The sequence below is a fragment of the Gallinula chloropus genome (assembly GCF_964237585.1).
Source record: "Gallinula chloropus genome assembly, chromosome: 6".
Classification (NCBI taxonomy): domain Eukaryota; kingdom Metazoa; phylum Chordata; class Aves; order Gruiformes; family Rallidae; genus Gallinula; species Gallinula chloropus.
The window spans coordinates 9,454,761-9,478,765 of NC_140091.1; the positions used below are offsets into that span (position 1 = coordinate 9,454,761).

Consider the following 24,005-nt stretch of genomic DNA (forward strand, 5'->3'; position numbering starts at 1 on the left):
GCTGGCCCCGTGTCCAGAATACCTGGCACTGCCTTTTCCTGCCTGCTCCTCTTCTGCTCCTCCTACACCTGGGCTTGACAGGAATAGGCACAGGCAAAAAATCCTCTCCCTCCTGCTCTGCTGGAGCTGAGCCTGGTGAAGCATTGCTGGCAGTGATTTATAGCAGCAGAACATCATAGTAACAATGACTCAGCTTGGCTGGCGGCCCGATTCCCTGCTGCTCTCATTTACCCTTTGACCTGCTTCCAGCAACCTGTGGATGGAGGTGGCTTGTTAACAAACAACCTGTATGTATTTACTACTTTCTTTGAAGTCCTGTGCACCACAGAAGTGAGGGGAAATGCTCAGTCATCTATGTTTAGGTGGATAAAGCAATAGGAGGGAGGAGGTAAGTGCTAGACAGGCTGTGGCTCTATCCTGTTTGCAGCCAAATTCAGGTCTGGAAGTTGTTCATCCACTCATATGAAGTGAGGAACATGTGCCCAGCACATGGGCTGGGCAGATCCATCTGCCTTCCCCCATCTACCCAGCACCTTACCACCCTTCAAAAAAGACTCACGTATCACTGAGTTTACTTCTCCAGTGCAGTGCTTGGGTGGTCCCCAGGTAGGACTCCTTCTCACAGTCTCTGACCAGCTCATGCTGGTTACCTGGACTCACTTCTCACAGGTGCAGAATGAAGCCTGGAATGACTTGGATGGAATTGCAGGCTCAGTGAGGGACTTGGGCTGGAAGCCTGGCATGTGTGTTTGACTTCCAAGCATGTTGCAAAGAGGAGAATCCCCAGATGTGCTGAAATAATTTCCCATTTAGATGTTGGGATATTATGAGAATCAACAGGTCATCAGGTGCTGAACCTAGTAGTCTGATGGGCTACTACACAGGTGCTGCTGAATTCTGTAGGTGTTTCTTTCCAACTTAACACGTCTCTGAGGTGAGGGTCTTCTGATATTTGGGCACTTTCATTTAGTTTTTAGTCCAAATTATGTCACAGCCAATTGAAACCCACGTTTCCTGCTAATACAGTCATTTTATTGAAGAAGCCTATTGTTTATCTGGCATTCATTGTCCAGATACACCCTTTTCATAGTGACAGAAACATAGAGATCAATGGTTGGAGTGAATCTGCAAGGGAATCCAATGAAAATATTTAAACCTTTTAGATGGAAAGAATATATGAAAGAAATCTTACACGACCCACTGTCTGGGAATTACCTGACTCCACAAACATGTCTGAAAGTTAGTGAAGTGAGTAACTTTTCCCTCAGCTGGCTTGTGGCCTGCTGGTTAGTTAATGATTGGAAAGACAAAAGACCTAGGTAAGAAGATCCCATTTATACTTCAGACTCAGGCAGATTTTAAATGCCTGGCTGCTATGAACCCATGTGAGGGATTGTAGCTACCTTGCTCATCCATTGTAATACTCAAATAGCTCATTGCAAACAGGCTGAATCTCACGGCCTGTGCCAGGTTGGGTGTAGCATGGGAATGTGCTGTGAAAGCCTGACTCTTCCTGTGCTCTTTGAAAGAAAACCCAACAGACTGGGGGACTGCTGAGGTGTGGTGCCTGCCACTCCAGAGGTGGTGTTGTTAAAGCAAATCCCTATTCACTAGAAATCTTTGCACGCAACTTGTTTGAGTTCTCAACCCTTCTTGAGAGCTCACAGGGTAACACCCCATATCTGTGGGCATTTGAGACAGTTTTACTTTGGATCTGTGCAGATTCCCTTGCTGAAATGTGAACATTTGTATTAAGCTTTGTTTTCTCATCATGGGTGGGTAAACAGGTGCATGGAGCAGGAAGGGCAGACTCTGCCTGACCACCTGTCCAACACAGGGGCTGCAATATCATCTGTGAGTCCTTGCAAGGGAGAGGATTTGTCCTCCTTGCCATGCAGCTAGAGGAAGCTGAGTGCCATAAAAAGACTCGGCCTCACAGCTGAATGGTTCACACAGGGACATGGAGGGATTCAGGTGGCTTCACCTTTGTGTCCCTTGGAGGGATACTTGACTCTGAAGCCCACTCCTCCTGTCTCCTCCTGGAATTTCAGCTGTGGATTTTCTGGGTGAAGATCAATCCCCTTGATGACATTAGCTAGTGTGGTGTGTGGTCTCTGTCATGTACATCACCACCTAGTTCTCAGGTGATTAGATATTTTGCAAATACTTGGGCATGATGTGTTGGAAGTAGCAGTTTCTAACAATATCATCCAGCAGTGATGATGTTTCAGGAGCTCCTCACACACTTCTGGGTTTGCATCCTGAGGTTGGTAGCCTGGACAATTCTACATAAGATGGGATGAGAACATTGACACTGAGACACCTGCCATCGTGGACACCCAGGGCACAAAAGGCACTGGGCATCTCAGCTGGCTAAGAGCCAGCTCCTACCATGCATGAGCAGATGTCTGCTAAAGTTTGGGCTGAAGAGGGGATCTGTTCATCAATTCTTCACACTGGTAGTGGAAGGCTGCTCTAGAAACACACTTTTCTTTTGAAAGATACAAACTCTGTAATCTACTCTTAGTCTGCTCCTGGGCTGCAAATGTCCTTATGCTAATCTGTCAACATTGTTTATACCACTAAATTTCTTTGGCATTTCCCTCGAAACAATGATTGTGTAAGTTCCTCAGCTGGGAGAAGGTGACCCAGTCACTTCAGCTGTCCACATGGCACTGGGCTTTTGTCTGCATGGCAGGAAGCTGTAATGCAAAGAGCCAAAAACAAGGACTGAAAATCTTTTCTATCTCTTCAAACTCAGGTACTTTGGCTGCATTAGCCCTGTCTTAGCACATTTCTTCAGCTCCTCAGCATGACTCTTCCCTGAACTAGATCCCTGTATCTGGTTCTTCAGACCAGGAAGAAGAGGAAATAGTTATATCCTCTGACTGACATTTGTCATCCTGCTTTCTACCCATCACCATTGCTGACACGCTGCATCCTTTGTGCCAGAGCCTGCTAAGTCATTAGAGCCACATTAAAGAGTACACTGACTGAGCCTGTGCTGCTTTGTAGAACCTCCCTGGCAGGCACTGAGCAGCAATACCTTTCAACACACTTGGCCATCTGCATGAGACTGAGTGTATCTTGTTATGCCAAGCCAGCTGGATCTGTGTGAAAGTTCAAAGAGGAATTAAAGGTTGTTCTTTAGAGAGCAGAAGGTTGCAGTCTGTCTGGGTAGGCATTTCTTAGGGAAGGCTTTGACTGTAGGGCAAAGGGGACGCGATCACCATCACCACTTCACACTCTGGAACAAGAGGACCTGACTCCAGGGACCTCATGGCTGTGTAAGGTGTACCCATCTAGTACCACTAGTTCTTCCTGTGATTCTCCCTCTGTCTGTGATTAACAGGCTTCCCACCAGGAGAGGAGGCAGTGCAGGCTGGTTGGCTGGCTGACCAGTTGGCTGATTGGCCAGGTGGCTGGGAAGCATGTGGGCTGCATTTGTTTAGGAGGCTCCTGCTGTGGTTTCTTGTCTACCTGAGGAGATAGAGAAGGATGGACAAGCCATTTTTGGGCTGCTTGAACTAGATCTATGGCTTTGCAAGCTGCCTTGAAAATGTGGGGCTGACCTAAATAGATTGAGCAGGCAAAGGGTGTGAGGACAGTGATGTCACTCTGTGCTTTGTCTTGTTATCAGATAAGGTCACAGAAGGTGTTTAGACAGGTCTGCTATGATGCTTGGGATTTTAGGTTCAACTGGTGCATACTACAAGAATCCCCATTCCCCATCTGCAATGCACCATGGGCTCTGCCCCAAAGCTGTCCCTCCTCCCAGCTTTTTTTTCCTCTCAAGCAGCTCTAAAATAGACTTTAGGCTCTGTCAGGGACCCCCCTCTAGGAAATAAGCCTCTCATCTGTCCTTTCCTGTGACTATGGATGGAACTACAGCAATGTTGTGTAGGTGGGAGCCTTACAAGGTCTGTGTAAGCAACACAGGGAGAGCTGGGGTTGAGCTTTTGCTTAGCACCAATGGAGATGTTTTGGGGTGTCCTGTGATGCCTACCCAATTACCAGACCATCTGATCTGGATCTAGCCAGCACCTCTCATCAATCACCTACAAAATAACTCAGAAATCCCTTAAGACCCCCAGGGAAGGAAGGGAGGAGGTGGGGGGTGGTAAGGGGAGGGGCCAGGCCAGGCCAGTGAAATCGCTGGCATGGCATCAGATGAAACTTTTATAAAACCACAGGCTTTCTCCCTGGTGACAAAGTCCCCAGACAATGGGTTTGACCATTGGTTACTGAGCAGGGTGGATTTTTACCCATCTGTCTCCCTTATAGTTATTTAATAACTGGCAACAACAAGCATGGAGCCAAAGGGATATGGGTAGTTACAAGGTCAAGTGAGATGTCAAGCACTGGCCTGATAGGGAGGGGACAGTGTGGCTAAACCCACGTTTGTGGGAATTTGGGACATGAATCTGAGCTCAGGTGAGAGCAAAACTGAATGCCAAATACAGCCTTTTGCCTCTGTGTTTTCTGTTTCACTGGTGGAGGGGAGAGAAATGCCTTTCTCATGTATTTCTGATATTTCACGGCAAGAGGGGTTATGAACACTTGGTCTGACACTCCTTAGCACAGCGTGGGGACAACAGCTCATGGGGGTTTTTTTGCAGGGGAAAAAACCATGGAAGTTCAAAAAAGAAAGTGAAGTGACAACAGAGCTGCAAGTGGAGAAAAGTGAAAGGGGACAGCACTGGTCTGGTCATTGTAAGGGACTGGGACAAGGCCAGAAACAGTCTGCTTAGCAGCAGGAGAACCTTCATCCCTGTAGCTCCCAGGCATCCTGACAGAAGTAAGGAGCCTCCAAAAGAAGATGCATGAAGAAGCATCTACAAGAGTCTTCTTATAGCCAGAGTGATCTGGGGGGGTTGGCAGGGTGAGCAGAGGTTTGCCTTGACCTCCTGGACAGTTAAGGCTGGAAAAACGACAGCTGGGTGTTAACTTGAGAGGTCATTGAGTAGCAACGAGCTCCTAGGCGGGTGGCTCGATGCTGTGGATGTCCACATGATGGCAGTGTGTGCCACGGCAGGTCCTGCCACAGGCGTTAAAAGGTTCCACTGGAAGAATTCCCATCCTGTACCAAACCCATGGACACATTAGGCTGTGGAAGTTGCTTTCAGGGCCTTGGGAATTTCTCCACTTAATTTAGATGCTTAAGTGGAGGAAGGAGAGGATCTTCCTCACTGATTTAACTCATGCTGTTGGCATTCATTGCAGGAGAACTGGTTTACCAAGCAGGTGAGATTTAGGTGCAAAAATGGTACTTTGCCCCAGGGTGTGACCTTGCAGCAGCTGCTTTCCCTGGTTGTGCCTGTGTTTATTCGGATAGGAAGAGGAGTCCAGGCCCATCTGTCCCTTTGTGTTCCTGCAGCGCTCGGTGCTGACAGATGAAAGGGAGCTGCAATGCCAAAAAAAATTTAAATTAATAATGTTTCAAGCTTCCAAACACATGTTAAATGAGGAAATTACGGCAGGGAGCCCAGCAAGTGTTGCAGGGTAATGTGAGCTGCCTGGATCCCATCTGACCACAGATGTCTCAAGGATGAATTTGTATCTGGAAGCATTTAATACAGCTGTCTCACAAATATGTCACAACACTTATTTAATTTACAGGCTGCTTCCAGTGTAAAACCCCAGCGGGGTTTAGATGGAAATTGCTGGTAACATCTGATAATGGGTTTGCCTGGAGAGAGGCCTGGGTCCTGTGCAGGGACCGCATCCCCAGTGGTGTGAGCAAGCTGTTCTCACCCCTGGTTCTGCTGCTCCTGCCATCCCATCACTGGGTGAGGAAGTACCACCACCACCTTTGCGTGACTGGGATGTGGCTGTACAGCTATTATGGCAGTCTCTGGGGGGAAAGGAATAATAGCATGAGTAGATGGCATCTTTGCTCTGCTGTTATTGAAAGACCAAGCTGTAGCAATGAGAAGAATCCAAGATCTTTTCAACCGAAACACTTACCCTGTTGCATCCCACATAGCCCCTCTGATGAATTCTTGTTAAATTAGTTATCTGAAGGTCTGAATCAGCCAGCCCAAGGCCAGCTCATCATCTTTGCAATTACCCTTTCTGCATCTAGCCCTTGACTGCCTTTATTGCTCTGAGTTATACATCCCACATGACTAGGTCTTTTTATTACTACCGTATCTCTAATATCTAGGAGGGGGGGAGATAATTGGGGGAAGGTGCTTTCAGGAATTACATTCTAGATGGACTTGGCTTGCCCTGGCACTGCGACACAGTTGCCCAGGAATCCTGTTGCAGCCTCAGCCCTACATTCCAGAGCTGGCAGAGCAGCTATGGCAGCTATGGGATGCAGAATATGGGATCTGGGGGGATGCAGGATATGGGATGCAGGATGCAAGATGTGGGATGATACAGGATGTGGCATGTGGGATGCAGGCTGGCTGGCCTGGCATACAGTGTTGGCCCATGTGGCTTGGGGACGTTGTGAGCTGGGCTCCTGTGTGTGGCATTATTTAGAAGAGCGTGACTCTAGGCCCTGGCCTTGGGGTGCATCAGCACCAAGGGGGAGGGGGGCTGTGTGCAGATCTGTGGTTGGGTTTGGGTATGGAACTGCAGGGGGGACCAGGCTTCATTCCCTTCCTGTGCCAAGAAGCCACAAGCACAACACAGAGAGGAGGATGGGAATGCTGCAGAGCATCTTGCCTTTTCCTCTTCAGATATGAAGGGACAGATTTTTCAGTGAATCCTAAAAGTCACTGAGTCGACAGTGACTGAAGGCAGGAGCTGCCTGGCTTTTCCATCCCAGGGCCAGAAACATTCATGTGTTGGATGACCCAGTTGGGAAAGCAGCAGTGCAGTCTTTCCTCTACCCCCAATTCAGTCTGTTCCCAAAAACCAGGCCAGAGGTGGTCTGCTGTGGCCTTACACCACACTGAGTGTCTTCTTTGTGCTTTTGGATCGTGCAGCAGAAGTGGTGACCTGGTTTTAAATCCTCCGAAAATGCAGATTCCCCAGGCAATCTATGGCAGGACTTAAGAAACCTTAGGGAGTGCTTTATGCTATGTGATCTGTGTTTACCTAATCCAATCTAGCAGCTGCCATTTATTTACATGAGGGCTGTTATGTTGAGTTTCCCTAGTTTGATCTTCCTTTACCTATGGCGTTCTAGTGAGTTCACCAGGTTTTCAGCCTTGTGCTCATGCCTGTCAGAATGTTCTTGCTTTAATCTTTCACATTTGCATGCCAAGGTTCATCTACTCCTTTTTAGATGGCTTTTTTTTTTCTTTTTCAAATCTTATCTTGAAAAGAAAATTGAATCCAGTGTAGAGATGCATGTCATTTGCTTTTAGGGACTTTGCTATTTTGATTAAAAAATTTCTCATTTTACACTGTCGAATATGTAGGCAAAGCACATTTTGGAGTAAGTGCAGTTTCCTTTATACTTAAATCTCCAAACAGGGTTGAAGGACACTGTCTCATTTCACCTAGTGAAAGGAGATGCAAGTGAAAAACTCTGGAGAAATATTTGTATTTGTCTATCCAAGTATGATGTTTGCTTGGATTGCAACAGCAGGATGTTATCGATTCGCATTACCTTTGTCAGCCTCTGAGTCTGCAGGATACCTTTTGGAGAGATCACTGCCTATCACTCAGTTCTGCTCTTGGCTTTGTGCAACGGCTGTGCCTGCCCTTGTGCTCTGTGCTTGTGGACTTGCATCCCCCTCACTTGGGCATTTTTCTAATTTTTCAAGATAATTCTCTATCCTAATACCTCCCTCCAAAGAGCTTGCAGTATCTCACAGTGTTACAACATTTTTACATTTTATTAAGCACAATCTGTCTCTCTCCATTGCAGGATTATCTCCAATTTCAACCCCAGAGCTGCACCTCATGTCTGCAGAGGGGACAGGCAGCTGGATGGAGCATGTGGCTCTTCGCCCGGGATGCCCCAGCGCAGGGGCTGCAGCTGCAGTGAGCATCCCCTGCAAAGCTGATGCTGTGTGGCCACGCTCCTGTTTCTTTGAGAGGAGCTGGCTCACACAGAAATAACAGATTAATTCAGAAGGGAAAACAAGTTGAACTGGGGTTCAGTTTGCCTGGCTTAGGTGGAATGCCAATATTGCTGAAGGGAAGGAAAAGGAGACAGAAAAGCACAGGAAAAAGTACATTCACTGAGAAATTTAATTTTTATTTAATTTTCTAGACTCCTGGTATACATAAATGAAAGTAACTGCTACGACCATGTGCTGATTGAGCTGCCATTACATGAGGATTGCCTTTGTGCAGAAGTGTTTTGAAAATGAGGGTATTTCTCATTTTCAATTTAGCTTTGTTCCTTCAGTGCTGTTCACTACAAAGGAAGGGAGTAGCACCATCACTCAGGTTAGAATGGCAGGTTCAACAAGTCACCAATTATTTTTCTTCAGCAAATCTTTTTCTCTCGGTGAGATCTCACCTCTGGAATGTCCTGGCTTTCAGAGGAACCCAGCATTTGAAAACAGAAATGGCATTTTGAACCTCTTCTGCTTCCAAGGCCAGAAAATAATGTAGACTGAAGTCTGTCCCCACGTGTGCTTCTTTGTTCGCTTCTTTGCCACACACACTGTGGCACACAGGACGATCTGTCGTAGTCTGAAATCCCTGCTAACCCACTGAGGCTGGCTAAGGAAAGTGGGGTAACCCCGACAGCTCAGGCTGGCCCCTGAGCTCCCCACTTTCCCAATTTGCAGTTTTCCATAAGAAGTTGCTGCAAGCTTTATCTTTTTATTATTATTTCTTTTTAAATTACTCTTTTTTAAAATTTCAATTCAATACCACAGATTTTCAAGTCATTTGCCTAAAAACCAGTAGGTCTTCCTGCAGACCCTTCCCAAGCAGCTGTGGTGCTCTCAATAAGCAGGAGGGACTCATGAAGGTGTGTGCAGAAGGGATGAGGCTGGGGGATGTTTCCAGTACTGCCGACAGCTCCTGGTGCTGAGGGTGCATGAATGGACTGGTCTGAAGGATGCTTCCCTGTCTGCTTTCCCAAGGTGATGGCAACACCACAACCTCCCCTCACCTACATGGTTTATACCCTGCACATCGAACCTGTATCCACATTATCTGGTCCCACTAAGCTTCTCTTTAGCTCTGTCCTTTACAAACTCTTAAATGTGAGCTTTAAATTGCACTTGTAATTCACTCCTGTTCACACCGGTGGGATGCCTGTGCATTTCCATGGACCTGCAGAATAGTTCCTGTGGGTACATTTTCTGTGGGCATAAGGAGCAAAGGAGTTTCTGGTGGGTCACAGCCCAGAGTTGCCTCCTTTTGTGGACAGTTTTGGTCATTTGGTCTCTGGATGTGGTGGTCTGATCACAAACTGCTTCAGGTCTCAGCACAGGAGAGAGGAAGGGTTGGATTGGCACCTCATGTTTCCCGGAGGTTCTACACTGCCTCAGCTCACCCAGTGGAAATCTATAGCTCAGGTCTGACCTGAAATGGTCTGTTAAGATGTTACAATCCATTGAAGGCACGGAGAGGAATGGCAGGTACAAGGTGATTCAACCTTGCTACCATAAGAACACACATCTTCTGTGCTGGTGAGTCATCTGCTCTGTCTCCTTCTTGGTATGGGGGCCACCTGCCTCGATGTAAATCCTTTCCTCAGCATTCCCCAATTTTACTGCAGTCACTTGTGTCCTTGGCCATCAATACAGGTCCTTTTTGCAATCTTTGCTTTATATTACTCCTCCTAGTGCTTTCATCCACAGCCTTTTCCATTCCTGCTGTCACTACGATGGGTCTCTGCATGGCTGAGCTGCACCACTCTCTGTTCAACACCATGGATTTGCCTGGGAATATCAGCATCACCCCAGACAGGTAGCTCCTCAGCTGCTGTAACTGGAACTGCCCTAGTTCAGTAACTGAGGTGAGGTGAGGTGAGTTTGCATGTTTTACCCAATGAGCTTTTATCAAGTGACCTTGAAATATGATTGAACATAACTGAAGAAACTTTATCAGCTTATTACTTGCCATATCACTAGGGGCTGTGAGTGAGCAGCTTTGAGCTTCGTGCATTTACTGCCTTCTTCCTTGACCAGAGCCTCACCAGTAGATAAATCTTGGCTTTCCTTGAACTTACTCATGGAGATTATGGAGGTTATGGAGTGACCAAAGTTTTTCTCCTCACAAGCTATTTGAAATTCTTGGAATGGTGGGAATCTTTTGGTATTTTTTGTGTACTCAGGCTTAACAAAGCTGTAACTGAATTCATGGGGAAGCTGGATGATGCAGTTGCATCCTTCATGTGCGTGGGTAAACTCTTTCTTTTACCACTCCTCCTGAAATGGGATATTACTGAATCATAGCAGCTGCTTCAGGGAAAACCGGAGGTTTTGCTCATAGGAAGGATTAATTTGAAGCATGGGTTCCTGGAGCACCATAAGGTATGGAGATAGGTGAAGCCACATAAGGGATGTATCTTCTCCAGGTTGCTTGGCAAAGTGAGCACCCCTGGTAGCAGGTTTTATTGATGGTGGTTGGGTGTTCTGGCATAAAGGTAAGTGGAATGGACACGGGGGGTTGTGAGGGGCTTCGTGGTAGCTGTGGGCATGGCTGTGAGTGTGGTTAGAGGAGGTGTGGGTGGTATGGCAGAGGAGGTACCTGGGCAACCCCATTCACACAATGCCCACACCTGTTTTCTGCAGCTCCTCGGTTACAGCTGTTCAGAGGATGCCTTCGGTGTGACATCTGCAGCAGGTTGCTAATATGCTCAGAGTGAGAGAGGGAAGAAGTTATTTCTGTTCTCTCTATTATTATAGGCACCATTCCTGTATGTAAAATTAAAATTGCACAACCCCCTCATGTTTGACACAACCTTCCATTAATGGGGCTCACCGGCGACTGGGCTTACAGTGGTGACATTATAACTCTCTGTATCCCACAAGAAGGTCCTCCTGATGCTTCTCCTGCTTTCTATCTGCCTTATCTCTGCAGAAAGAGAGCTGTACAAAGCCAGCTGCTGTCTTACCTCACAGCAGCCCACTTGTGATGCTGGAACTGCAGTCATCATCACTGCAATGCTAACTGCAGCAGCAGCATTTGGGATTTCCCAGTCTGACACTTTCTACCTCAATAAGGATTCCCACAGAGGCAGAGGACACCTTGTGACATCCTTTAGTGTACTTCAAGCATGCAACTCATGGAATTTTATGAGCTTAAGAAAATAAAAAAAAAAGAAGAAGAAAAAACTTTTCTAACTAGAACAACTCCTCCCTGGCAGGTTGAAATGAAGGCTGCACACTGCATCCCATTAAGGGTTTGCTCACAGAAGGAGGTGCTGTGTTGGCTGGGACTGGAGACCCGTGGGGCACAGGCCTGGCTGGACACCCCTGGGGTTGTGTCTTGCTGCTGATGGGTTTCCCCTCCATCCCTCACTTGTAGAGCAATTTTTTCCCCCTGTTGTGATGGAGCTGGCAAGCATCAGCAGTAAAACCCGATGCAGCTGCTGTTACAGGAATAATTATTGGTTTACTAACACAAAAATTACAGACTAATTTGCAGTTTGGGCAGATGTTCAGAGCCCAGACTGGAATCAGTGCTTCCAACAAAACAGAGACATGCTGAGTGCAAGAAGAGAGACAGAGGTCTTCCACAGGCTGTCCCTGCTGCAGGACAGGAGGGTGGACCTCTAGGCACTGAGGAAGGTGTGGGCAACAGAGCAGGCCTGGGACCAGTCACAGATTTGGTCAGGACATGAGTGTGAAGGCAGGATTTGATGAGGAAGCTGGTGGGACCTGAAGATGTTCCCAGATGCCCCAGATATTATGGCAAGGCAAGGGAACAGCCAGCAAAGAGGCATTGCCATGCCCGGCTGCTCCAAGATTGGCACTCGTGGAGCAGGTGGCAATGGATCTGTGCAATGCCATCCAGGCTGCCTGAGCCCTGGGCAAAAAGGCCTTTCTGCTGGTGGAAGAAGCACGTAAATCAGGATTCTTCATCCCCAAATCCTGCTCTGCACCTTTTGTCCCAGAGAAATATTGTCCTGTCCTCTGCTCGGTCCCTCCCTCCGACGAAGGCAGGATGTTTCCCAGCATCAGTGGATTTTCTTTAGATACAGGTGAATCCCATTCTTGGAGCGAAGGATGATCTGAGGTATTTTGCAGGGAGGTTTGGTGGGGTCTGGTGAGAGCTCGAAGCGGAGCAGGGTCAGGGCCAGCGCCACCTTCATCTCGTTCATGGCAAACTGCTGCCCGATGCAGTTCCTGGGGTGAAAGAGCAGCTCAGCCACCCCATCTCTGTGCCGGGCTCAGCAAACCCCCATGGCTGGATCCCAGCCCTCTCACACCAGCACACAACCCTTTCCCTCTGCAGCATTTTGGCTGGCCAAAGCAGGGGCATGGGCTGAGCAGGGGAAAGCTGGGGGAGCACTGGGTAAGAGGAGCTCCCGTCTGTGTGTTCAATGAGCACAGAGAAGGAAGGGAGATGGGGAAGCCAAAGGAGAGGCCAGCAGAGCCAAGGTGGTGGGTCTCCAAGCAGGAGAATCTGCAAGGTGTTTGCCTTGTCAAGGTGAGTGCAGGGTGAAGGGAAGGATTTGGAGCAGGGGAAAATGGGGAATCAAAGGACAAGGTGGAGTGGGGTGGGATCTCTGCATCAGGGGGAGGAGTACAGCAGTTGAACCCAGGATGCTGCAGGCTCCCCGCGTGATGTTAGCAGGATGCTAAGCAGTTTTGGGACATGGTTCCCTATCCCCAGGAGAGGCATGGAGATGTTTCCTTCCCACTTTGCCTGCTGACACCAGAACCCCTCCACAGCACAAACACTTCTTATGTGCTCATGAGCTGTTTAACGCTGCAGGGACAGGACTTCAGTGGAGGTCTGTGAAAGCACGCGGTGAGTGCCTCCCTGGGAGTAATTATAACAGCAGCACACACTCCTTGGGCCAAGCAGTTTCCAGGGATGCACATCCCGTCTCCACACCACCCCATCAGTGTTGAAGACACTTTACCTCATTCCAGCAGAGAAAGGCAGAAAGGCATGAGAGTGTCTGCCAGAGATGTTCTCCGGGGAAAACCGCAAAGGGTCAAACACCTGGAAGTGAAGAATATGCAGCAAGAAAAAGAGATTACTTAAGGAGTAATTAAGCAACTACTTAAGGAGTGACTGGTATCACAACACCCCATAATTGCTGAACCACCCCACTGGAGAGAGGATTCAATTTGAAATGGACTGAATACACCAGACTCCCTTGCTTTCCACAGAGCCTGGAAATAGCATTGCCAAGACAAACCAGGCACAGATATGATTAAAACCAGGGAGCCAGGGTTCAATTCTCCACCCATGGGCTGGAGAATAATAATAACGATAACAATAACAATAACAACAACAACAACAACAATAATAATAATCACAGTCATCATCATCATCATCATCTTTTTGTTGGGTAATACAAGCACTTTGGAGCACTTTGTCTCACTGTTTAGGCAGCACCCAGCCCTAACACTGCTGCCTGACCACCCTGTGCTGCAGCAAGGCAGTTGCTTTTCAGAGTGATTCCTGTGAGCAAAGATGTTTGGGAGTGAGGGGGGCTCTGCTCCCCTGCTAACAGGTGAATGGGACACTGGGAGAGGCACAGTATAAAGGGGAAAAATTATTAGAAGGGCAAAAGAAAACTCACCAAAGGGTCTTTCCATATTGTAGGGTTTCTGTGAATGAGATAGATGCTTATTGCTGCGATGCTGCCTGTAAAGCAATCGAGGAGAAGGAAGGGGCTCGGTGACAAAGAAACTACAGGGAAAGTTGCAGTGTGCTCACATGCAGGTCTGTCTAAACCATCATGGTCTTATCTGTCAACTGGAAACCTATAAGGGTTTTCTCACTGGCTTCAGAGTAAACCAAGGCACAACATCCCTCCACCAACACTGCTTGCTTCTGTGGCAAATCAGAGAAGGAAAGGAGCCGCACAGGGCAATTCCCATGGCAAGTTGGGATGGGACCAGTCCCTATCCCCCTGCACCTGCAGTTTGCCAAAATGGATGAACTGTAAGTTTGTGCTTGGCCAGGAAGAGAAGGTGCTTTTGGCACAGACACAGCTGCCCTAGAGCGGTGGTGGCAGGAAGGATGCCACAGGGATGCTGCGGTACAGACCAGACCTCAGTCTATCAGTGGGATGCCAACATCTGCACAGTCCTATCTGAACATCGGTGCTGGCAAGGAGCAGGTCAGAGACAGGGCTGTCACCTTCGCTCTGTGGCACATACCAAAGACGTGGCTGATGTCCAAGAGCACAGTTTTGTGAAGTGGGAATGGCATTTACAGACCTTCTGGCAAGGTGCGTCCGTCGGGGAAGGTGATGGGTTTGCTGAGCTGCCGGGACACACCAGGCACGGGTGGGTAAAGGCGAAGGCTCTCCCTGATGCACATGGTGCTGTAAGTCATCTTGCCCAGGTCCTCCCTGCCAGGACAGAAGCAGGTAAGAGCTCCTTGCAGCAGAAGGCCCCCTGCCCTATGGCCATCAGCCCCCTGGGGAGACCCCCTTGCAACAGATGATGGGTACAGAGGGGCCTGTAATATCCAACTACAGGTGTGACAGTGTGCTCCTGCCCCTCAACCCAGACCTTTAATTCCCACAACCCCTACTATGTTGGATACTCAGGAAGTCAGTTGGGAACAAGCGCACCGGAACTATGAAGATCTCACCTAACTGATATAAAGGATTGATTGTGCACATAGAATCCTTTAGACATAAACTGCCCAGTAAGTCTGAGACTAGGACTGGATCCAGCTGCACCTAGACTCCTCTGAATGGGAGTTTAGAAAGCAAAGGGGGTCCTTTCTGAATGTCACCTTGCCATCAAATCTTGTTGTACCACTCAACTTACTAACTCACTTCATTATCAACAAAATACATTACTGCTTCTTTCTTGCAAGTGATGTGCATCTCTATCACTTCCTCTGTAACAATAAGCTGAGGGCCCCAGGACACCTCTGAAAAACTTCAACAACCTCTGAACAAGTTAAAGGGTAAAGTGACGGTGAAAGGTGAAAAGCTGTGACCATAATGTGCTGTGGTGGGAAAACAGGAGAGGACAAAGAGCAACATTGGTGGGCCAGGTCTTGACATGGCATCCAACATGTCCCTCCTGGTCTGGGACAGCTTTTCTTGTGTCTGCCCTGGTAATACGAGCCCTGAAGGGCAGGGAGGAAGATTTAACTGAAGGATGCAGGATCTGCTCCATCCTACAAAGTCCCTGCGCACCCAGCAACCTTCAGCACTCCCACTTATGAGACTTTCCGTTAGAAATGGTAGTGATGGGAAAAAAGTAAGCAGCTGAGGAAATGTTCAACCTTACCACTGAAGCGTCTCCCGGTGCCCCAGGATCCCCTGGATCTCCTCCCGGCACCGTGCCTGGTGCTCGGGGTGTGTTGCCAGGCAGTAGAAGAGCCAGGAGATCCCGCTGGCTGTTGTATCGTGGCCCTCGAACATGAACGTGTCCACTTCAGCACGCAGGTCCTCATCAGACAGCCCAGCTCCATTCTCATCCTAACAGCCCAGAGACACTTTCAGTGGCCCATATGTATGTAAATAACACACACAACATAGTTTTTATACATACTATAGTAATGCACATATATATATATATAAATAAAATAACCATGAAGGGACCATTATATTCTTTCAGCTATTGCAAAGGGGGGTTGTGATGCCTCTGTGATAAGTATAAATAAAATCAACCTCTGTTTAGACTGAGTTCAGGACCCCTTTTCCTTCACTTATAAATCCCTTCATCCCCCCCACACCAAGCCACCAGGACTATGAAATCACTCTGCATGTTGTATTCCCCAACAGACACTACCAACACTCCAGTGATGCAAACTTGGATCACCTCAGCCCCTCCTCAGCTGGGCAGGACTGGGCTCATTTATTGCAATGGCTTGTGCAGTCCTGAGGATCTCCAGTGGTTTGTGGCACTGCTGTGAAGACTGACTGTCTTTTGCACCTCGCTGCCCTGCCCCACACCTGATACTCACTTTGGCACACAGCAGAATGTCCAAGAAGTCCAAATGTCTCTTATTCTGGATCTTTTCAAATTCCTGTTCATCTTTAAGGGACTCCTTTCGCTCATGGATCACCTTGTCTGAGGCAGAAAGAGTTAAAGGTTCAGCAAGGGCAGGAGATACAGAGCTGCAAAATCACTTTGTGAATGCCAAGCTCACTCAAGGGGGTGACCACTGCTCACTCCATGATGCATTTGGTAGGTATGCTTCTGCATCCCAGGCAGTTTGGAGCTTTCAGCAGCACAGCAACAAATGCCAAGAATATTGCCATCCTTTCCTGAAAAATTTTTGTCCACTACAGATCCCTCAGCCTATTTTACTGACCCCTCCTGCATTAAAATTCCTCTGCTAGTCCAGTTTAATAACCCAGGAGCTGCAAGACCCCCTTGATACATGATCAGACCAGTGCTGCAAGCCAATGCTCACCCTGTTTAAAAGCTTTGGGAGAAGATGAAGGCAGGGAATACCTGTGTGTTCATGAGCAAGCTGGCAGACCTTCCTGAACCTAAAGCCATGGGGGCTGAGCCAGTAAATAATGTCATTGTGATAGGGGAAGATGCGGAGGCGCTGGTGCACCATGTGGCACAGTTCATAGACAGCCTGGATGTAGGTGTTTTTCCTGGGAGAAGGAAATGGTGAAAGTTGGTAAATTTGGGAGCACCATGACTAGCAATTTGCCCTTTTCCCATCTGAGCTTCAAACTTTCTGCTAGGGTTTGGGGTATCCAGCACTGACCTGTTGGTCTGGCAGTTGCTGTGACAGCTGAAGGCACATTTCATGATGCTATCAAGGGTCATCAAGCTGACGTGCTCAAAGAGCTCCACTGGTTTCCCATCTGTGATCAGCTTTTCCCATTTATCCTAGGGTGCAAAGGAGACAGGAATGAGAAGGCAAGGGACAGTTCTGCATTATCTGCAGTCACCCTGTGGTTAAATGAGTGCTCAGCTGGGGATACATCCCACAGAAATGGAAAAAAGAAGAGGATGTCTTAGTTGCCATCAAAATCCTGGAGAAGAGAAGCAAAGATGCCAGATTTTGCCTCAGTCAGCTGCTGCTCTCCAATCTTGGCAGTGGCAAGGCCTGGTACACCTTACGCTGGGGCAAGGGCATCCTGGAGAAGCCCAGCATGGGTGCATTGCTGGGTGATGGGATGTGTTACCAAAGTCTTTCTTAGGGTGCAGGGTGTCTCCTGCACAAGAGCAGTGGTATGTCAGCATCAGGCTTCACTAAGTCTGTTCTCAAGCATGTGAGAATTTGGTGCTTCTGATCAAGGTCTTCCTCCATCCCACATTCTATCCACTGCTGTGTTCCTGTGTAACACAGGAGCTCCTGCTCAACTCTTCCCATAGGAATCCCCACAGAAACTATAAATAGTGCCTCTCTTGCCTGGCAGTCATGAAATGATGCTGAATCCTCTGTCCCTTTGTGGCTGTAAGGTACTTGTGGACTCAAAAGCTGAGAAAGGGAGGAGATAGAGTAGCACAGTTGCATCTGAGCTCCCACAACATGTAATCAGGCTGGGGAACAGAGCTTTTATGGACAGACCTATGTCCTTAGCACATACAGCTATTGCCACCTGGTGGCATGCTCCCACAACAGGCACTTTGCATTGCCTGCAAGGAATTACAAGCTGCCAGGCACTTTGTGTGCATTGCAAAAGCTCTCCTGGCTCTCCAGCCCCTTGCTCCTGACTGCTCCCTGGGCCAGTGGGAGGGAGGACTGCCAGGATCCATGGGAGGTTGGATAGATGCGAAGGAGAAGGAATAAATCCAGACCCCAGACTCCTGATGGTCCATGTGCACAAAGCCTGGTGCCCCTCACCAGTACTTCACACTGGTTTCCATTGTTCCCAGCACAGATGGATGGAAGAACAGTGCACCATCACTGTGTGGTGGCAAGGCAGGGATTGCAATCCTGTCATGAGTATGTTGGCAGCAAATGACACCCTTTAACCTTAGGCCACAGGATAGATCTGCTCCAACCTTTGTATTTCTGGGGCTTACTATGAGCCCTTAGTTACTTCATTCCTTTCATCCATAAAAACACCTTACAAGAAGCTGCAGCTGGACTGTAGGTTATGCACAGTTTGGGGATGGCAGTAACGTTAATCCTCATATCTCAAGCACAGAGCCCAAAGCAGGACCAGGGACACAATCCCTGCAGGGAGGCTCAACCTGCTCACTCCTTCCAGCCCATGGGCAGGGATTTGTGGTGGCTCAGGAAGCTTGACCGCCAGGACACAGCCTGTCCTTACAAGTACCATGTTGTTAGTAAGGGTACTGCAACAAAACTCTGCTCCAGCATTTACCTACTAACCACCCAGGATCGGGGACAAGAGAGCAGGCCAGAGAGGGAAACATCAGGTATGAGTCCTACCAGCATCACGTTAGTAGACTCTGCCATCAGGGCCACGTATGGTTTCAAGACATCATAATGAAACCCTGGAGTCAGGAGTTTTCGATGTTGGTGCCACTTTGGCCCATGTAGGATCAGCAACCCATTCCCTGGGGAAACACAAGCAAGACACATTTCACTGGGCACAGACTGGGCTGCTTTCACCTGCCTGTGGACACAGCCTTCACCTACAAGGAACATTATTTAACCTGCTGTCCGAGCTGCTACGAGAGAGTATTTCCAAATGCCCAGGGTTCCCAGGGCTGAGCAGAGCCCTGCTCAGTGAGACAACACAGTGCTGCCTCCAAAATGAACCACCAACGTTGCTGGAGCAGAGAAGTTCAGATCAGCAGATGGATGTTTCACCTGTTCTCCACTGAACCTGAGCTTCTCCCATCACCACCCTTTGCTATCTATGGACATGTAAGTGGTTCTCATTTCTATGTGTGACCTTGTCTGAACTTTCTTTCCTTGAATCACAAAAAATAGCATTATTTAATACCTTTTTCAATAAAGGTAGGAAGTTCAGGAAGCTTTTAGCTAGAACTGCATGAAGGAGCAAGCACCATGCTGTTTATTTATAGCATGTTCTTGACTAACTTGAGAATCATTCCTGGTAGGCAAAGCTCTGGGGATACGTACCGATCCATGGGACAAGGTGTTTATAACTGATGTTATCCTTGGGATCTGTAAAACATCATCAAGAAAGAGAAAATAAAATGGTAACCGTTTCAGTAGCATCCACCCACTGGTTTATTCCTACAAGCTCCCTTTGGGCTCTCACTTTTGCTTGGGTATGTAGCAGAATCAGTGGCATTCCTGCAGAATTCATCAGTATTTCACATGAAAACAAAATTGTTCAGCTCAGCTGCAAGGAACACTCATAAAAGCAGGTGCCCACACTGGAATAAACAAGAATACCAGTAGTCTAAAGTCTGTACTGTGTGATAAATTATTAACCCTCCCACACAGCACTGTTTAGCCCCTTTTCTCTGGATGCACTGAAGGCATGGCATGAAGGAGGGATATCTCTCCTTGCCTTTAGGTAATTCCTGCAAGACAACCTCTCCATGAAACCCCACCTTGCTGTGAATTTTTAGGCTGGAATGGGAAATCTGCAGGCTGTGGTTGTTATTTCACAGCTGAAGGCATCATCTCCTTACCTCCTCTGGCCAACAGAGCCTTGGCATAGTCGGGATCAGTGACAACCAGGAATGCCAAGAAATTCCCGAACCAGTGAGGGTGAGCAGTTGGGTACTTCTGTGCCCATATCTCTACCTTGTCCAGCAACTCTTCCTCCTTGAGAAACTGTAGTTGTGAGGAAGAAAAGAGAGAAAGAATGCTTAGATTCAGAGGAAAAAAAAATAATTAAAACCTCAAGGTCTTTCTGTATCACAAAACCAGGTGATCACAAACAAGGTGTTGTCCCTCTGGGTTTGCAGAGCACGAGAAGTAGAGATTCTTGTTAGTTTTAAACTCATCTAGACAATTCTTCCTCATCTATTGACACTAACGATGGAGAACATCCTTAGGAACTGTGGTGGTGCCTACTGGTGCTCTTTTTCCGTGGCTGCCCCAAAAAGGACTCAGATTCACCCCAGAGAGCACCCGCAATTTGTGGTATTCAAATATGTTCTCACTTGCACACGGCTGAGCAATTAACACCCTGCAGTGATGAGAAAATACAGCAGCACTTTTATGGCAGCCAAGAACGCTGCTGTTTTATCTGCCCCAGAGCAATGATGCATCATCAACTGGGAAACCCAGGCCACAGCTGCCTCCAGCTGCTTTGGTAAAGACCACTGCCCAGGTAAAATTCAAAAGAATGAACCCAAAGTCACCAGTGGAACGTTCAGAGGAGGGGATGCTGGTTAGAAATGCTGGATTAAGATTTTATTGATATCCAGGAATTTAATTTAATGGGTGATGAGGAGCCAGTGTTCCTACAAATATTAATCCTTGGGAACTGCATGCTGAGTAATATGAGCACCAGTGTTTGTATCAGCAGCACTGTTGGGTTTGCTCTTCAAAAGTGATAACCATTTTATTGATTTCATAATTGCTGTTGGATATTAAACAGGCAATAGTGAAAGATGAGGTGGAAAGATCAGTGCAAAAATCCAAGCTCATGGGCAGAAAAGATTGTGGAGGCAAAACCATTCTCATTGAACAGAAACTGTATGCACAATATGCAGGGGGGAGAGGAATCTGGTGAGCTGGGGCTGACAGAGCTGCTGCTGCTTTGGCTTGAAACTTACTTGTGCCTGCATGTTAGCACAGAGATGAGCCACAGAGTGACCCTACTGACAAGTCACTGTTTGCTCAATCGCTTTGGTGCTGAGTTAGCTCAGCTCTTAGTTTGATCAGTTATTTTCAGCCCAGGAGATGGCTTGTACTCAAATAGTTACCCACATCAAGCTTGTTTTGGAAAGGATGCTCGGGAGCTGCAGTGCCTCTGCCAGGGGACTACACAGGCTGGGGGGGGGAGGGGGCACACATCCAGGCTCCATGCACCATGGCTGAGCCCCCTTCCTTGTGAGCAGGGGAGGTCCCTGAAGCACATCCATGTGTGTCTCACATTTGGCAGAACGACAAACTACAATCAGTTACCTTTGATGATAGAAAGCTATCATTTGACTTCTCTCACCCGAGTTCAAGGTTTCAGACTTATTCATAAAATCATAGAATCATTGATTTCACTGGTTAAGTTTTAGGGCAAAAGGAGGCGGCCTTCCCCAGCACCCACCCCTTTGGCAATACCAGCAGAAGTGGGGCTTGGCACAGAGCCTTGCATTTGAGTGTGTGAAAGTCCCTTTCATACGTCTGCTTGTGCTTCCTCCCATCATAAAATCACAGAGAGCATAAACAGAAGTAGTTGGAAGATGCTGAGCAAACCTTGCTGGCACAAGTCCTAACACTAGAAGCCTTTGCACCCAACCTTGCTTTTGAGCACCAGCCTCAGTTTGTGTTGTTCCTGCAATGGTAGAGGGTGAAATGGGTTTATTTGAGAGGAGAGGTCACCCCCAAGGTGAATAACCTCTACCTGCTGTGCCAAGCACTCCCAGAACGGAGGGTGTAAAATCCTGCAGGCTGAGGAGGAACAGGAATGGAAAGCTCCTGCTTCTTAACCAGGGCTCCAGCTACCAGGATTTGCATGAGAGACCATCACTACTTCTTCCTCCCTTGGGAGCTTGAAAAGGGAAGTATAATGCCCATTTGAGTCTAGGGAAGAAAGGTAATAGCTTGATCTCATACTGAAATGCAAGTTTTGAAACAGATCCAACGCTAAAAGCATCTGGGAAGAGACACTTAAAGGCACTTTTAATGATTATACACTGATAGCAAACGGAACAGAAAACACAGGAGCTGAAATCTGGGCACGAAGCTGTGCCATGCTCAGTCAGAAGCAGGCTGGCTCCCCCCCACCAGCCACCCACCCAGGGCAGATGCAGGCAAAGGGTAGCTGAGGGACTGACAAGCCCCCCTTGCACCTGTGGGCAGCTTACTGTTCTCCTTGCATGCCCCTCTCAGGTCCTTCTTTGAGGTGCATGTAAACTTTGTATTCCAAAATCACCCTGAGCATTGCCAGTTTCCTCGCTGGCTCAGTGAACTGTGGGGGTCTGGGGAATCCAGCAGCGTTTAATCAGCAAATGATTAAATTTGCAAACCAGGAACTCTTAAAAAAGTACTGCCCAAGGTAAAAGTTGAGCTGTGAACAGCGCAGCCATGATGGGAGTGATTGGCACAGGAGGTTAAATTCCATTCCAGGATAAATAGTTGCTACCGACAAACAGGCGAACATACTTTATTTAATTGGGGTTTTAAAGTCTAACTGGCAGCGCAACAAAGCCCTGAACTGGCCCATCTTCAGGCTTACCATGCCAAAAGACTGACTGTCCCATCCAGTACAGCAAAACTGGGGCTGCCACAGAGATGAGCCCTAGGGGGACCCCTCCAGGTTTCCCACCACTTTTCAGGGTGCCAGTTATATAATGTGCCACAGATTTGGCCAGCGTGGGCCATCAACTGAGACCAGGAGATGTCAGGGCAATTTAAGGCAGCTTTTAGCATGTATGGAAAAGCCTTTACGCCTCGTAAAGCTGACGATGAGTTGTGGAAATCTGTCTGCCAAGGCAGCCACACTGATCTGGGTGGGCAAGAACATACCTCAGGGAACTGACACCCATGCCAGGAGTGCCCAGAAAAGGGTTTGCTTATTACGCACACAGGTTTAATTAGTCATGGCTTTAATGCATCCTTAAAGGATCTGTGGCCCCTGTGCTGGATACTATACCTGGGATGTCTTTTGTAGCTTAAATGCCACTCAAAACGATCAATACCTCTAGGTTACTTGGCTGTGAAGCTGATGCATGCTGGCAAGGGAGAAAAGGTGCCTCCGGATGCTGGGAGCAGCGTGCATCTGCATCCGTGCACGGACCAGAAAGGAGATGCCCACCTTTCCCTTTCCCCTGGGACAGGGGGAAGTGGTTTTCCTGGACCACGGGTATTAATCCCACCAGCATCATTCCCCCCCCACCCGCCCTCCTGACGTGGGGGAAACTGCTCCTTCCACCCCACCCCGCGCCCCCGGCAGTGCCCACCCGACTCCCTCCCTACCTCCTGGACGTGGCCGAAGAGCCAGTGGGTCGGGTGGCCGGGGAAGTCGGCCAGCGCCCTGAGCAGCTCCCGCCGCCGGTGGTACAGCTGGATGGCCTTCAGCAGCACGCAGGTCAGGCAGAAGACGCCGGCCAAGTGCAGCACCCGGGAGACATCCACGCCCAGCCACAAGAGCTTCATCTCCCCGCACCGAAGGCAGCGACAGGCCGCCTCCCGCTGCCGGTGGCTCAGGCGAGACCGGTGCCTCCTCCCGGGCGCCCCGGTCGGCACCGGCCGCGCTCAGCCAATGCAGCGCGGGGAGGCAGGTTCAAAGCCTGAGCGACTGTCAAATCACGGCAACGCTTGTTGGGAGGAGAAGCATCCCGCGGAGCGTTGGGATACGGACCGCTTGCCGGCAAAATCCGCCTGTAGCTGTTGTCTGTTCTGCCGGCACCGGCTTCAACTACGCCGGAACCCGGCGGGGCTGCGGCTGAGGAGGCGGGGAGAGGCTGTCAGGCTGTACCGGCGGCAGAGCCCGAGCATCGCCTGCTGAGCGGGACCCGAGGGTCCCCCTACCTGCCCCGGCACAGCTCGGGGGTGGGTTATACCCCGGCTACCCCCTGGCTGGGCTGTGTACTGCCTCCGGGGAAAACGGCAAAGAGCGGGCGGGACCGAAGGATGTTAAAATCGAGCCTGGCTGGGTGTGAGGGTGCGTGACAACCATCCCACTGGGCGTGGTGAGACGGCTTTTGGGAACACCGGCCCTCGACATGGGAGTTATTCAGGCTTTTAGTGCACGCAAGTCTGAAGGAGGAAGTGGCCGTACGCTGGACTTCCTCCCCGCGAAGTCTTCATCACCCCTTCCCGCCTCTCACGGCTTCACCCTCATCTCCACGCGTTCCCGCCCCGGCCAGCAGCTGCTTCCCCGCCTCTCCCGGGCCAGCTGTCATTTGAAGCAGCATTTTAAAAGTGGCAGAGACAACATCTGCACAGCGAGCGCGGGG

At 48.8% G+C, this 24,005-nt stretch overlaps 1 protein-coding gene across 1 annotated transcript; it reads right to left on the reverse strand.

Moving 5' to 3' along the window:
- Positions 1–11,464: 11,464 nt before the first annotated feature.
- LOC311193230 (cytochrome P450 4B1-like) lies at positions 11,465–23,202 on the reverse strand (the record flags this gene model as incomplete). Its single annotated transcript, XM_084265977.1, has 12 exons — positions 11,465–12,218; positions 12,962–13,044; positions 13,631–13,695; positions 14,274–14,407; positions 15,306–15,496; positions 15,985–16,091; positions 16,479–16,630; positions 16,747–16,871; positions 18,388–18,515; positions 19,048–19,092; positions 19,569–19,713; positions 23,023–23,202. 12 exons carry the CDS (start codon positions 23,200–23,202, stop codon positions 12,050–12,052), a joined length of 1,524 nt encoding a protein of 507 aa, XP_084122103.1. The 3' UTR covers positions 11,465–12,049.
- Between the last annotated feature and the right edge of the window lie 803 nt (positions 23,203–24,005).